The sequence below is a fragment of the Octodon degus genome, unplaced genomic scaffold (assembly GCF_000260255.1).
Source record: "Octodon degus isolate 3935 unplaced genomic scaffold, OctDeg1.0 scaffold00198, whole genome shotgun sequence".
Classification (NCBI taxonomy): domain Eukaryota; kingdom Metazoa; phylum Chordata; class Mammalia; order Rodentia; family Octodontidae; genus Octodon; species Octodon degus.
Genome location: NW_004524774.1, coordinates 1,971,589 through 1,987,835, shown reverse-complemented (window position 1 = coordinate 1,987,835; position 16,247 = coordinate 1,971,589). Strand labels below are relative to the sequence as shown.

Sequence of the window (16,247 nt, the reverse complement as noted above, 5' to 3'; positions counted from 1 at the left end):
GGAAAAAAAGTAATTTCTATTTGATGCCTGTACAATGGAAATACATGGTCTTTCTCACATACCAGGTGCAGTTCCCAAACATAATTCAAGACACCTTGCACAATGTGAGAGTGAAATGGACAAAGATCAAACAAAATGATGTATATTCAAATGTTTAGTGCAAAAGAACTGCAATCAAATCTAAAAAGAACTACTTCCTTGGGTCAACATTATGTAAATTAAAAATTTTTTGATAAGTTCAATTTTTTTCTCAGACTTTGATTTTCTATGGCATTTTTTTTGCATCTTTCTGGTTTACTTTCATATAATATTTGTAAATCCCTCTCACCCAAAACTAAAAAAGTTACTGCAGAAATTGTTTTTCTGCATGTATGTGCATGGCTATCTGCTTTATTTGCATTTATTGTACTTATTTTATTTCATTTATTTATAGGCAGGGTCTCATTATGCAGTTTGGGTTGACCTTGTGCTCACTTTTGTAGCCCAGGCTGGTCTTAAACTTGTAATGATCCTCTTGCCTTAACCACCCAAGTGCTGAGATTACAGGTGTGTGCCACTATGTCTGGTTCCTATTGTATTTGATTGATTGATTGATTGATTGATTGATTGATTGATTGATTGATTTTGCGGAACCGGGAATTGAACTCAGGCCCTTGCGCTTGCCAGGGAAGCGCTTATTCCACTGAGCCATCTCCCCAGCCCCTCTATTTGTTTTAAACTGACAAAAATGTATATAATTATCGTTAACAACAGTTTTCCTTATTCACTGTTGAATGGCTACATCAAACTAACATACACCTTACACCTCACATCTTCATCATATTTTGTGGTCAAAAAATGTGAACACCTACTTATCAATTTTAAAGAACACAAAATAGAAATATTTACTGTAGTCACCATGATAAATCTCTTGAGTTTCTTTCTCTTAACTGAAATTTTATGTATTTTTAACACAAAGGTTAATGTCATTTTTCAAACATAAATTTTACGGACGTCAATTTTCAAAGTGAATAATCATCCAATTGACAATTTGGAAGGGCTTAAGGCTTATCTAAGTCAAAGTGAAACCTATTTATTTTTCTCCATCACAATGACAAAACCTACTTAAAACAATAGCAAAAATAATATTAAGCATGCATACAGGATACTGATGCATTAATCAGTTGTCACTGTTGCTGAGGCATGTTGCTCTGATCCCAAACTTAAAGGAGGAAATGTTACAGCGCTCATGGCATCAGTCTGTGAGATCAGCAGATTCCAAGCAGAAGCCATGGCAGCAGGCCCTGTGGGAAGAAAGCTGCTTAGTTCACGTCCACCAGGAAGCGATGCAGCAGGGAAGTAACAGAAAGGGCGAGGAGCCAGACACAGGCCCCAAGGTCTTGCCTCCATGACTCACCCACACATACCTCAAAGAAATTCAATTTGGCATTCTGTCCTAACCACAATAGAAAAATATGTGCAAAACTATATGAAATACGAAGTCCCTAAAAAGAGATAAAAGCCTCCACAATAGTCATTCTACTTTGTATTCAAAAAAATTAAAATTCTTGTCAGTAGAGATACATAGGGCATGTAACAAAAGAAATGGCCACAACTGATCCCATGACTTATTTCAATGTCTATAATATTTTTACAATGAAAATAGTGAACGAATAATCGGTGTGCCTAATTCTTTTTAATAATAATAAAGAATACAGGGGCCAGGGAGATGGCTCAGTGGAATAAGCACTTCCCTGGCAAGCACAAAGGCCTGAGTTCAATCCCTGGTTCCACAAAAAAAAAAAAAAAAAAAAAAATAAAGAATACAAGAGGTTAAGTCTGATTTTATTATGAAGGATAATGTTGGATATGCCTAATTCAAAAGTGTGTTTTTGTCTGCTTTGTCAAGCGCAGGGACCAGGGTTCGATCCCCAGTCCTGCATGCCACACCGGTCCTGCCCTCAGAGCATGCTGAGCCAGCAATTGAGTCCAGGCATGCTAATGCATGCCTGTAATCCCAGCTTTGGGCAGGCTGAAAACAGGAGGATCACTATAAGTCCAAGCTGCATAGTGAGACCTTGTATCAAATACAGAAAATGAAAATGAAAAAAATTTGTGTTTTAAAGCTAGTTAACATATTATGAGAAATTCAAAGTCATAGTTAAGGCAAACACTTATTCAAATATGCTTCCATAAAAATATATTGTTGAAAATAATTAAAACTATTAATCAAGCTATTCAAAGAAGGCATATAAATTGACAACTATAATGTGTTTACTGCTTTCTTTGTATAAATATATTAGTGGTATTTTAAAATGATATATGCATTTAAAATTTAAAGCAAACAGGCCCGCCATGCTAGCCCTGGCCTGGGGCATGCTCAGACAGCAATCGAGACTTGGCAGGATACTGCATGCCTGTGAGCTCAGTTCTTGGGAAGCTCAAAGCAGGAGAATAACTACAAATCCAATCTATGTAGTGAGACCCTGTAGACCCTGCACTAAATACAAAAAATAAAATAAAATAAAATTTAAAACAAATTCAAAATATAAATTTTAAAATGCTGCTTTAGCAATACATCTCATAATGTCTTAAAATATCTGTTCATAGTTTAAATTCCATTTGCATTTCTACAGTATAAAATATTAGATTCATTATTTCATGTTTCATAGGTAGGTTCTTGCAAAATGTTCTAAGAGTATTGATCGACACCTACCTTTATATTAATCCTCTAAGTAGTACTGGTTGGTAATCTTTTTAATAAGTTTAATCAGGTTGTTTGGTTACTAACAGTCATAGTTGAGAAAGTGCATGTGTTCCTAATCTGTACTGCTGTCAATATTCCAGTATTTTCATTACAATGGTTATTAAAGTGCACGTTTTTTTAACATAATAGAAAATATGTTTAAGTCTAAAGAAAGTGGGGCTGGGGAGATGGTTCAGTAGAATAAGCGCTTGCCTGGCAAAGGCAAGGGTCTAAATTCAATCCTTGGTTCCACTGGGGTGGGGGGAAAGTCTAAAGAAAGTAAGAAAACATCAAGTAACAATAAATTTTCGAGATATAAAACAAATACCTACACATTTATAAACCATAAACACATTTCCTGTTTTCACCTACTCAGTGACATTCACTGAGGAAACTATTATCATAGGAAGTGAATACAGACACTACGCCATGAGTCTGGCACATAATGAGATCCTAAGAAAACAAGAAAAAATTTCCTAGTGGAGTAAAATACCTCTCAAGCTCTAAGACTATTTGAGCAGTACATCTGAACAAAGTTCTTTGCAGTCACAACCCTTTTATACTATTCTTTAAACTAGTATTCACTGCTTTTGTCATAGGTTGAGAAGGCTTAGTGACAGTGATTTGCTACACATTTCTTCACATCGTCATAAAATATATGGCCAAACACCTATATATCCTGTAATGGGCTGGCTAACAATAAACTCACTGAAAACTCATTGGTCATTCTTCAGAAGACACTGCTTCCTTTCAGAAACTTTGGTAATGTCATATTAATAAAAATCTCTCATGCTGTTTTCATTCTAAATCACACACAGATCATGGTATATCATGCAATTTGTGATGGCAGATTGGGATTTATTTTACAGACAAAACACATACATTTTTAGGATGTTAAATTGAGGTGCAAACATTAATTCACCAACCGTCTGTAAAAATACTATCGTGTGAAGTATATTATGAATTTACTTCATGTCAAACCAATGAATTTCATTCCAATGTGGAAGAAGTTAGCTACATTCTTTTTCTTAGATTACAGATAAAAATCCATGATCACTAATGGCAGACTAATTCAACTTCATTGTCACTGCAAGAGAAGCATAGGTTGTTGTTGATGGTGGGTCAATATGTATGTTGAATCATATATTATTGTATATAAATTACACAGTAATTTGTTTCAGCTACAATGAAAGAAACATGAATGCAAGGTGGTCCCTTCTCTAGAGGAGAGTAAATCTAAGTGAAAAAAGCAAACATACATGCATGAAGCTATTACAGAGCACAGGCCGGTGGCAGTGGATGTATATAACTAGAAAATAAATGTAGAGGGAACATATAGTAAGAAAGTGATTTGGAATGTGGCCACTAAATGATGGTTTATGAAATGAAGTTTTAAATATTTGCATTTAGCAGAAAATAATATAATGAAATTGCTTCCTTAGTGCCTTTAAGCACTGGAATGATTAAATACTGCACGAATTTGAAATTGATGACTATTTAATATTCATTTATGATTGTGCTTTGAGAATATTTAGTAAATACTATTAATATGTGTTTGCGTGTGTGTATACACACACTTAAATAAGTTTTCCTTTACTAATGGCTAAAGAAAAAATCAGATAAAATTTCAGTAAAGAAGAAAATCAGTCATGACAGGACAAGTCCTTTGGTACTAATGAACACATATTTTGAAAAATAGTTATGCAATGGTGCTTTAGAAATTGCTTTCTTCGATATTTAAAGAAAATTATAACTACTGTCAGGGTGACTAAATATACTTATAAATACAAGAAAATAATGAGATGCTAGAAAACCCTCTAGCCTCTTGGAGGAAACTTTTCACACTCTTCAAAATAATTTCTAAACACTAATATTCTTTTTTCAGTTACAAACATAAGGAAATTGAACTAAGCAAAAGAGAACATGGGAAAGAATACTTTATAACTACAAGATCTGAATTGCATTTGCCTATGATTACATTTATCCTATCCCATCACCATATAATATAGAGCCATCAAAACTGGAAATCAGATCTTAACACTGGCATTGCACAGTAACTATAATATAAGAAGCTACCTCTCCGAATGTAGTTCTATAGAAAATTTTGTTTTAATAAAGTTTAATTTGATTCTGGAAGATCTATGTAAGTAATTGTACTTTTTGTCTATTCAAATTTAGTAATAATGCTACTTGGAAAGAACTTAGTTTTATTTTGCTATTTTAATGGTTCAGGGGCATTGTTCCTTTGCATAACTGCAGTGGCTTGAATAGTGCCCACTCAGAATACAATCTCATTTGGAATAAGGTCTTTGTAGATATAATTGAGATAAGAATCAAGACAAAATTTATACTGGATGTGTGTAGGTCTCAAATCCAAACAGGGTGTTCTTATACAAGACAACTGAGATGGATGCAAGATGGGAAGACTCCGGTGCTGGAGTCTTTAGAAGAAGTGCCCTGATGACATCTTGATTCAGATTTATGGCTGTGAAAGAACAAGTTGTTCTTGAGCAAACTACTCAGTTTTTGGCATTTGTTATACAACCCCTAAGAAATAAAAGTTAATCTGCATTATACAACTAAGATCATGATAAGTATATAAAAAAATAAAGTTTTGCTTGTTAAGCTAGAAGGTACGTACAAAATTCTCTTTTATATATTTTATCATTTTGTTAAAAACTCCATAGTTTTTTTGTTCAAGTTAAACAAGTTTTAATGAAAGAAATAAATATAAAATAGTTAAGAGGAAAAGGAAAATATTTTAATAGACTTTCTTCATTGTAAGACAATGCAAAGTAGCTCAAAGGGGTCAGGTGCCAATTCTGTTGCAGTGTGGGCAATGACTAGGCACATAAGCTTATAATGGAGCAAATTACTTAACCTTATCTGAACCTAAATTGCTCATTTGTAAAATAGTGACAGTTGGGTATGAAAGTATGTGCCTTTAACCCCAGCTGTCTGGAAGACGGAAGCATAAAGACATCAAGTTTGAGCTAGGCTTGGCAATTCAGCAATTCACTGAGGCCTTATCTCAAAAGAATTTTATAAAGAGGCTAGAGAAATAGGTCAGTGTGAAGATCATAGTTTTAATTTCTAGCAATAGCAGTTAGTTTTCAAAAAGATTGGCAACAAGAGGTCATTTTGTAATGGTTTTTCTTGGCAGTACAAATTACTGGTAATAGTATATATGTAAGAGATCATCTACTATTTTGGTGCCTTCTTTGTTTGGCCCAATTAGCACAAGTCATTTTCTTCTCTTCTAGTAGGCTGAACACACAAATACACAACACACACAGAGGAGCATGTTCACAACCACACTTGTATAAATGAAAAATTATGTATATATACATATATTCAAAATTTTCATATTTATTCCCTCTAAAATTATCAAAACTAGAATTTTTTTGTATTTTTTTAGGGAAAGGTCTACAGGGTGTTCAAGGTCTCACTACTAGATTGGACTCATAGTGATCTGCCTGTTTACAGCCTCCCAAGAACAGGGATTACAGGCATGCGCCACCACACCCAGTCTCAATTGCCATCTCAGCACGCCCCACAGACTGGGCCGACAGAGCAGGCCTGAGGATCAAGCCCCCAGTCCCTGAGCCTGCTTGCAGGCGCTTTAATCTGCTGAGCTATTTGGCCAGCCCTAAAAACTATGGATATAGTTTCAAGAGAGACTGAGTAACTAAGAGCTTACTTTAATGGTTATTGATTTAAGTCTCACATAATAAATTCAATGTATACTAACATGTACTAAAACTAAGACTAACATGCTATTGGTATTATGTAAAGATGAGAATCAATTTATTCTGGATAAAAAAAACTTCTGAACCTTAAGGATATAAAGCACTAAAATGTACTTAAAAAATTACATAGGAAAATTACAATTTTTAAAACTGTAATAAAACATTAGAATAAATTTCTCATAAACTTACAAAGCTTTATATCCATATAATAATCGTTTGTTTCCCTAACCTCTAAGTAAGCTACCACTTTACATAAAACTGAGCATTTAATAATACAGAAAATACACTAGCACATGAAACCTAGGGAACATATGGCATTCATGTATTATGTAATCATAGCGGATATTTATTCCAAATATTTCATATTTGAAAACCATTAAATGTCAAGACATTTTAAGAAAAACAAATTTAACTTTACAAAAATTATTTAAATACAGTATAATCTATTTGAAGATAACATGAATCTACAGTAATAAGAGTAAATCACACCACACTTCAACTGCATTTGAAATTATGAGCTACTATTTTTAGCACATGTAAATTAATCGATTACTATATCTAGGAAGAAATACTAATATGACCATAATAAGCTAAATTCAAACATGAAAAATAAGACTGGTATAAAAATAAATAAAATCTAAACTTTTTTTTATTTTCTCGTGTTTTCTCTGGCTCTCTGACATCCAGTTGGCTTTTTTAAATATACAGATATAGATATTTCAAAAGGAAACTCTCGCACAATAACATAGTGCTATTTTTTTCTGTAGTTTTTTCTCTTAAAAATTCATCGTTTATAGAGTATTTTCATTATCTTGCTGATAAATTCCACAAACTCCAGTCAATTTATCCATTCTCGTCTCCCTCTGAGCTTCAAATATATTTAGAAAATCAGGAAAGTTCAAAGCACTTAGAAAAGATGTCAGAGGGTGCCAGTTGAGATTTTTGTCGAAAATCCTACTTCCGAAAAGTCAACAGGTCAAAATTACTCACAGCTGGAGGCAAGGATCTTCGGAAAATGAAAAGTTGTTTCCACTACTTCAACCAGTGAATTTCAAATGTTCCCGATCGACAGTAGGATAAATGTGGTCCTCAGTGGTCAGGTGATCAATTGCTTGCCAGAGAGCCTTGACACTCAACTGTGCAGAGTTGTCTGCAGCTCAGCGACCCTTTTCCTTTCCAGTAGGGGGAACTCTTGAATCAAACACTGCACTTCCTCAGGATGAAGTTAAAATGACACTGGTCATGAACCGCAGCATCACAGCAGTGTCATCCATTTGTGATGGGGCCACAAGCACACTTTCCTCAGTGGACTCTTGGTGCGCTTTATCCAGCATCATATGTGAACTGACTACATCCACAATGTGCTTGGTGAACTGGTTAATGTCCTCAAGGATGCAAGTTTTCAACACCTCAAGAATCTTTGCTCTCCAAGAGTTCGTGAGGACACCAAACACTTTGGCATATACTTGGACTGGCAGTGGATTCACACCCCAAATGGCTTTCTCTCTGCCCAGCTTCTGGTGGGCCTCAATTGGCTTAGGAATCATGTCATTACTTTTGTAAAGAACACAGTTTGGACCACTCTCTGCATGCCTGTTTATCCCCACAATAGAGAACTGTGAAATCTCAAGGTCCCTGATAATCTTGGACACACTGCCAACCAGAGTGGAGGTGAACACCTGGCTCACTCAACGAGGTATTGTGGTCTGGATTCAGGATCTAGATCTTACGATCTTCACAGCAGGGCCTGTGTCTACTTCAGACAGCTGGTTATTGCTCTCACTAGCCCATCCAACAGAGATGTTGCCATAGCTGCCAAACACACTCTTTTTCATCTTAAGGTTCAGTGAAGGCAAGGAAGCGGTGTGGATTGACTCACCAGGTCTCCTCACAATCTACCTCAGAGCTCCACTAGAACTTGAGGAATGTTTGATGATGCACATGCCTCTTGATACCCAGGGAACTAATCAGCTACCAGAGAGTGGAAGCCTCCAGCCCATCAACACCTGCCAAATTGTCAGCTGATCCCATAAACTTTCAGAGTTCCACTTCCTTAAAGGAACTATGTATAATTTCAAACCTTTCCCACCAACATTACAAAACTGCATTTTTCCTAATAAAAACTATACTATTCTCCCCCTTCATTTCTAAATATCACAACTTCAAGCCATTTCTTCAAAATTTTAATCAACCATACCAAAGAACTTATTGGAATGCGTGAGTCCTCTTTTACAAAGGAAAGTTATGACAAAAGTTACTTCAAATTAATAGCACAATCAAATTATTTCTAAGGAAAAATATTTTCAGTGTACTTGCAAAATGCCGTTAAGATCTGCTCAAATACTACAGCATTGATTATTACTATTGCACTGGGGAGATAGTTCAGTGACCTAAGCACCGGCCTGGCAAGCACAAGATCACAACTTCAATCCCCGGTACCACATGCAGTGCCAGCCCCAGAACCCCTAGCAAATAGCGAAACCAAGTGTCGTGGTGCACACCTGTAATCCCTGCACTTGGGAGGCTGAGACAGGAGGATCACTTTGAGTCCAAGCTGTGTATAGAGACCCTGTATCAAAAAATATATATTACTCTTATTGTTATTATTATTTTTGAGACAGGGTCTCACTATGTAGTTTAGGCTGGCCTTGAATTCACTATGAGGCTCAGACTGGTCTCAAACTCACTGGGCTCCTCCAGCTTTAGCCTGCTTATGGCTAGAATTACAGGTGTGACCAGCACCCGCAGCCAACATCTAGTTCAGAATTTACTTGCTAAGTTAATATATAAAAAACATAATCATTATATTTGTGATTTTTTAATATGCTGTAGACTTAAGACTTGTACATTTTTTTATTTGTATGTACAACCTTCAAAAGAATTTAGTCAGTTATTCAGTTTGTATTTATGTATAAATTTTAAAATGTCATATTTACATTGATAGTAGACTTAGTAAAAAGAGTGCCAGTTATAACTTCATAACAAAAAGGTGAGAACTGATTATATGTGACTCAGTTCGGAATACAGTAATTGTTCAAAGTTGGCTGCCTTTCTATTTCTTCCCAAGTCCTTCACGTTCCAATGATTTGGCCAAGATGTATGAGCTGAGAACAGTAACATACCCATTGCCAATATAACCAATAATGAGTTAACAGTTAAACTGTATAGTTTTAAAGATCTAGTAACGATCTCTGTTTCATTTTGTTTACTGGCTGAAATGATTTAGTGTGTGCTATCTCAAAATTTAGAGAAATATATGAATAATATAGCTAAAACATACAGAAAATGAAATCATACATACCTTTGAAGTTTAAAAATTAAAAATATAGAGTGAATATATTTAATTTATTTTGTAAATCGGTATCTAGTAATAAGTATCTGAACACACAAATAGATTTCCATGTTAATGTGGAAATGTAACTTCTGGTTTAATACAAGCAAAGAGGAATTAAACATTCAAGTAATATTGGGATTCTTTAAAAGTACACATATTGAAGACCAAGTTCACTACATATATTTTAAATACAATCTGACAATCAAATACTGCAGTTGTGTCATCTAGTATCAGGCTTCTAGTCAGAAAATTCTGAAGTTAAAATAATGTAAATGACCCTTTTCCCAAACATAGCACAAATTGTATGAATCATACCAAAATGCTAAGAACCACCTACCTGACAGGATTACTCGTTAAAGAAACTCTCAGAGATTCTAGGCAGTTAAGAAGTTTCTCATCTGAAATACCAGATCGTAATTCATGAACATATTCTTGTGAAGACAGGGTACATTCATGTTTGCTGTTTTTCAGCCCACCCTAAAAAATAAAAAAAGACACTAGGTTAGACAAGAAGCAAGTTAAAAAATACTTGAAAAAATTGTGCTCTGCTCATCCACATTGAAAAGAAAATTACCCTGGTAGTGCTCACAGAATAGAATATGGATTTAAATTGCATAAAATGTCATTGATGAGGACACTTAAACTTACAAGCAGGCATTAGGAGTAATATTAGCTACTCATCTTTAACCTAGAAAATGAAAAAATTTAAAAAATAATGTTACTCACTTTCCTAGTTAACATATTCATATTCAGTTCCTCAAAGTGAAAAAGAATGTAATGTAAAACATTATATGGTACCTAAATCTGTTGCAAGATATCAGAGTATGACTATATCACAAAAATCACCTAATTATTTTATTAAAACATAAAATGAGATATTATGCAATTAGCATGCTGATCAAGTCAGTGTAAACCATTCAGTAATTCACAACTAATCCTTGTTACTTCCATGCTGTAATTTTTAAAGTCATTAAATACATTTATCAGCTAGCGATGCATTTTTAATTTCTCATATATGAGTAGTTATTTCTAGAACTTATTATCTCACCATAGCTCCTTAGCTTCATCACCTCCCAAGAAGCATATATGCAATTCAGGTAAAAGGCTGCGAGAAGTTCACCATCAACACATTCACTGTGTTAATAACTCATATTTTCCATGCTAAACAAAATCAAAAATTCTTCTTTACTGCAGATATATTCTCAATTTGACCCTTATGAAGAATGTTTCCTATTATGGTTTAGATCTCAAATGTTTCCCAAAAGTCTCCTGTAATCAGAGGTGTACTTTTTGGAAGATGATTGGATCTTGGAGCATGATACTCAATATGGTCACTAAGGCCATATCAGTGAAGGACATATTACTCATCCTGTCTCTTTCCTGTCTCTCTGCTTCTTGGCTGCCATATGTTGAATAGCTTTCCTTTACTATGCCCTTTCGCTGTTGCATTTCTGCCTTAGAGGTAGCCAACTATGCACAGACAGAATATGCTGAAATCTCAAGCCAAACTATACCTTTCCTTCTTCAAGTTGTATCTAACAGGTATTTCATCCCAGTAATGGGAAAGTCACTAATGCACCTCTTGTCAACTGTCTGATAAAGCTTTCCAACATATAAGGGCAATCTATTTGCTTATAGTGATATGATTACTACCACTATGGTAGCACTTAAAATATTATGGTAAAACTTACTTGTATCTTTCTCATTCTATACTGGAAACTCCAGGTATGCCAAGTTCTAACACAAGTACCTGAATCTGCCCAACAACAGTGCTATCATGGAATTTCTCCATAGTAATTCCAGAACTGGAAGTATAGTTTCACATTTTAGTGCCCATATTTTGTACAATGTCCACTAACTTGGTTTTTCTTGTGTTGTTAGGAGATATGGTAGATATAAAAGTTTGTAAATGAATCAGCATACAAATGGAATGGTAAATGAGAGATGTAATTGAAATGATTTTACATTCCTATATATCTATGCTTAATTCATCAAATTGTAACAGCAGGTAAATTTGTATAGTGGTCCCTCACTTATCACAGAGATTATGTTCCACACACACCCACAATAAGTTACAATCAGTGCAGTAGTGACGTTATAGTTTAGTTTTATATATATTTAGGCTTTATAAACCCTTCCCACACTCTTTTAAACCTTTACCATACTTTTAAAAGTTCTTCTAATGTTCTTAGACATTTTAAAAACCCATAAACCTACATAACTTTAACAACATACATATACTGTACAGCACTACAAAATCCCAAAAATTTCCCCAGTAAATAATTTAGGTTAATATTTTTCGAAAACCCGCGAAACAGTGAGTCCACAAAATCCAACTGCAAAATAGCAAAGGACTAGTGTATAGTATATTTGGGAATTATACTTTTATTTTTGCTCAGGCAACTCACTTTCTACAACAATGCAAAGCCCATCAATAACAATTAATTGAATGATTTGCTGATATACTACTCCTAAACTACTAGTTACAAGGAATTAAAAGTTTGAAAGTCCATAATCACATGCTACTTTCATGCAATGTTCACACCTACTGGACTAATTAATAAATAAAGCAATCCCTACTGATCCTGTCCTGGAGGCCTGTAGATGGAACTTTCTATTTTGCCATTTTCTATGTCTGGAAGACTCTTAGCAGAATCTCTCCATTACTGCCTCATTTAAGTCTCAATCCAAAACTCTCTTATCCTCACATTTTAGATCTCAATTACAGTATTAGCTTTGCATAAGCTTAACTTGCTTGGTAATTAAGTTGTTTATCACACCTTCCACTAGAACATAAATTCTGTAAGTCACGAGTGCTGCTTCACTTATTCACCTTTGGGTTCACAGCTCCCAAAAAAGTATTCAGTATACAGTAAACATTTAAGATGTATGTCTAGGAAGAAAGGGAGACAGACAGGGAGAGAACTGTGGGAATGACAGATGAGTTGCAATATGGTAAAACTTCTAAGCTTAGTTTCAATTTGCTTCAGCATATTATAGGTTCTGAGACTTTGAATTAAAATTTGTTCAGAGATGCTGAATATAGAACAGATAAACTAGGACACTATATGACCTGCTGGGTACAGCTCAGAGTCAAAGTTTCTAGTAACCCTTCAGCACATTAACAACCAATCCCTATAAACCTACTTGCTCATCTGTGACCTAGGGATAGAAAACATCAATCTATCATGTTTGTTGTAAGATTAAGACAATATATGTAAATACAATTTACCTAAAACAATATGTCATGTGTACCCTTAAGACACAGAAAATATTACTTTTTCCTCTAATTGACATCCATAGAATTCATTTCATAAAAATGTATATCAGGACTGAGACATTGCTTATGGAAAATTTGGTTATCCCATCACCCTGGAGCTCACCACCTATCCTAGTCTCAGAAGCAAGTTTAAGATATATGATTTAGTATACTCTGCTATTGTAACGAGTGAAAACAGAAAATCTAATAGAGCAACACAGAAAAATATGTAGCTTTCTATAACAAATACCTTTGGCAAGCATAAAAGAACTTTAAGGATTTAATAGAATTTCCTATTTGAGAATTACATAAACATGATAGCATATTAAGGCTAGGCCCACCCCTGAAGACAAGCTCTTGTAATGTATTAATTATAGAAATAAAGAATACAAGTGACTGCCATGAAGTATAATATGTGAAGTCCAAGGACAAAAACACTCTGGTCCTTAGGTCACCCCTTCACCCATTATATGCAGTCTTTCTCTAATACTGAAAAAATGTATCAATCAGTATTTAATTATAAACTTTCTATTACAAAACATCAAAGTATCTTCAACATATTCAATGTGGTACAACATAATATTAAAAAGTCACTTAAAAACAAAACAGTGCAATAGATTAAACTAAATCTCTCTATACTTAATAGGACTGTAATACAAGAATGGCTTATTATTAACAGCCTTTTCTGATACCTAACAAAGGAAACAACTAGATAATGGATGGATAATAATGGAAATTTTAATTAGCTGCTCTGTATGAGATTAATGAAAATTACCACTGTGCCCATTTGATCTTTAAAAAATAATGCAGGCAAAGTTAGCAATTAGCTTACATCATGCTCCTCCAAAACTAGGTGAACAAAAATATTTCCTAATTTGAAGTCATTCCTTAACTTGAAAATCATTAGGATGGAGATACTGTGCTCATATTATTGTAAGACAGTAAACAAAGAACTAAAATGTAATTTGAGTCTATTTATTAGTCATATATTCCTCTTATTCTGATATGAAATGTTAATATTAAAACAAGAAAAGCAATATTCTATATTTTTTTTATAGTTTGCTGTGGAAATCACCACTTATGAATTTAGATTGACATACTCTGAGCATATTTTTTCATAGTTTAATATTAGAATATATAATTTCAGAACAGGCTTCATACTTACTTGTCCAGCTATAGACAACTGGATGAAACTATTGACTGTACACAGATACATTGTTCAGAGACAGAAATTACTATCACTGTTGCAATTTTTAAATAAAAGGGAAATATTTTCATGGGAACAGCAACATTATTAACATGGATATGCTTTATAAAGTTTAATGTCAATATTCAACATTTATGTTAACCAAGTTACTTATTCATCATTATAGTTTTTGAAAGATAAAATTGAATTGATTAATAAATTTATAATTATATCTATAAATGATAAGATTTGTTCTTGTTCTCTATTTACAATGTTCCTGCAATTGTAAATTTATTTATTTTTATTTTTTGTTTATTTGTCTGTTTTGTATTCTTTTTAAAACAAGAGTTTTGCTATATACTTCGGACTGCTCTGGGCTCAAACTCATGGTGATCCTCCTGCCTCAGGCTCCCAAGTGCTGGGATTACAGGCATGCACCACTATGCCCAGCTCTTATTGTAAATTTTAAAGTGTAAGAAACTGAAAAGTCCTGGCCCTGGAGTTTAAGTAGAAAAAGGAAACAAAATAATTGCCCTATTCAAGTCAATCTGCCCATTTATTTGGATAATGAAGTATTTTGTGAGCTATATAACTCAGAAAATGTTACTGAACATGTGGCTCTTACATATTTTTCTAAGAAAACCTCTCTTAAAAGAAAAGTATTACACAGAGAGCTAGCCAAATAGCTCAGTGCATTAAAGTGTCTGCAAGCAGGCACAGGGGCCAGTGGTTTGATCCCCAGGCCTGCAGTGCTGGCCCTGCCACAGGAGCACACTAAGATGGCAACTGAGAATGGGTATGGTGGCGTGCACCTGTAATCCTAGCTCTTGGGAGGCTGTAAACAGGCGGATCACTACAAGTCCGATCTAGTAGTGAGACCTTGAGCATCCTGTAGACCCTTCCCTAAAAAATACCAAAAAAGTATTACATTTAACTAATATAGTTATAAAAATAGAAAAAATATTAATTTAGTACAATATTTCAATTTTCAATCTAATTTGTATTGAATTTGCACAGAAAAAAAGGTAGTGATGATACACACTATTAAGTGACGTGTATAAAAATATATACATGAAATTACTGTCATGAGATAACATTACGCAGTGTCATTCCCCATTATAGGAAGTAATTAGTTTTTTTTTAAATTTAATTAATATATGTTTGCAGTACATAAAGATTACATTCATAGCATAGGGAATTGGTACATGTACATAATGTCCTAATTCTTTTACTTTCACTGTCCCTCTCCTCTCTCCCCCTTCTGTTGATTCCCTTCTGATTTTAAAAAGATCAGGAAACACTTTTTCATAAGGGCATTTTCAGAGGATTCAAGTAAATTTTCAAAACAAAAGAACATATCCAAAATTCTAGGGCAGAAGAAAAATAATTTTTCACAGTGATCTATAAGCATTGTAATTCTTCACATTATATATACCTCTTTACCTTCAAAAGATATGATTATAGGTAAATAAATGTAATTAGTTGAAATGTTTAATAAAATAATTGTACATATAATGTTTCTGAAAGAATATATTGACACATTCGTACATTAAATGTCAGCTAACCATTTTGCTATCAGATTATAGAAGCTAAAACTACAAAACAAATGCTTATTATTTGAGAATATGTGCTTTTAGAAATGTCAGGTATGAAAAGAAATTATATATATATTATATATATACATATATAATATATATATTAAAATCTAATGGCCATCTTGTTTTTTTGTTCTGAAACATATTTAACTTATAGCATATACAGGAATCTACTACATAATAATATCAAATACTCATCTAAAATCCAATAGTCTTTAAATTTTAATATTATTTGAAGTAAAAACGTGATGTTTAAAGAATGATTATTCAGAGACACTGAAATTTCATTTCTTAAAAAAGTCACCACATTTGACCTACAAAACCTCAGAGATACCAATCCCAAAAGGCTAAACAACTATTACTGATGGATTATTGAAAGCATTTTAAATAAGTCTCAAT

The 16,247-nt window shown here is 33.8% G+C and overlaps 1 protein-coding gene across 5 annotated transcripts in view; it reads right to left on the bottom strand.

Moving 5' to 3' along the window:
- Diaph2 (diaphanous related formin 2) overlaps window positions 1–16,247 on the bottom strand; it is an 890,957-nt gene that overhangs the window by 676,230 nt on the left and 198,480 nt on the right. For all 5 annotated transcript variants that reach the window (XM_023704632.1, XM_023704633.1, XM_004644436.2 and 2 more), the window contains one exon: window positions 10,146–10,285. In XM_023704632.1, coding sequence (XP_023560400.1) covers window positions 10,146–10,285 — 140 coding nt within the window. The remainder of the gene's footprint in view (window positions 1–10,145; window positions 10,286–16,247) is intronic.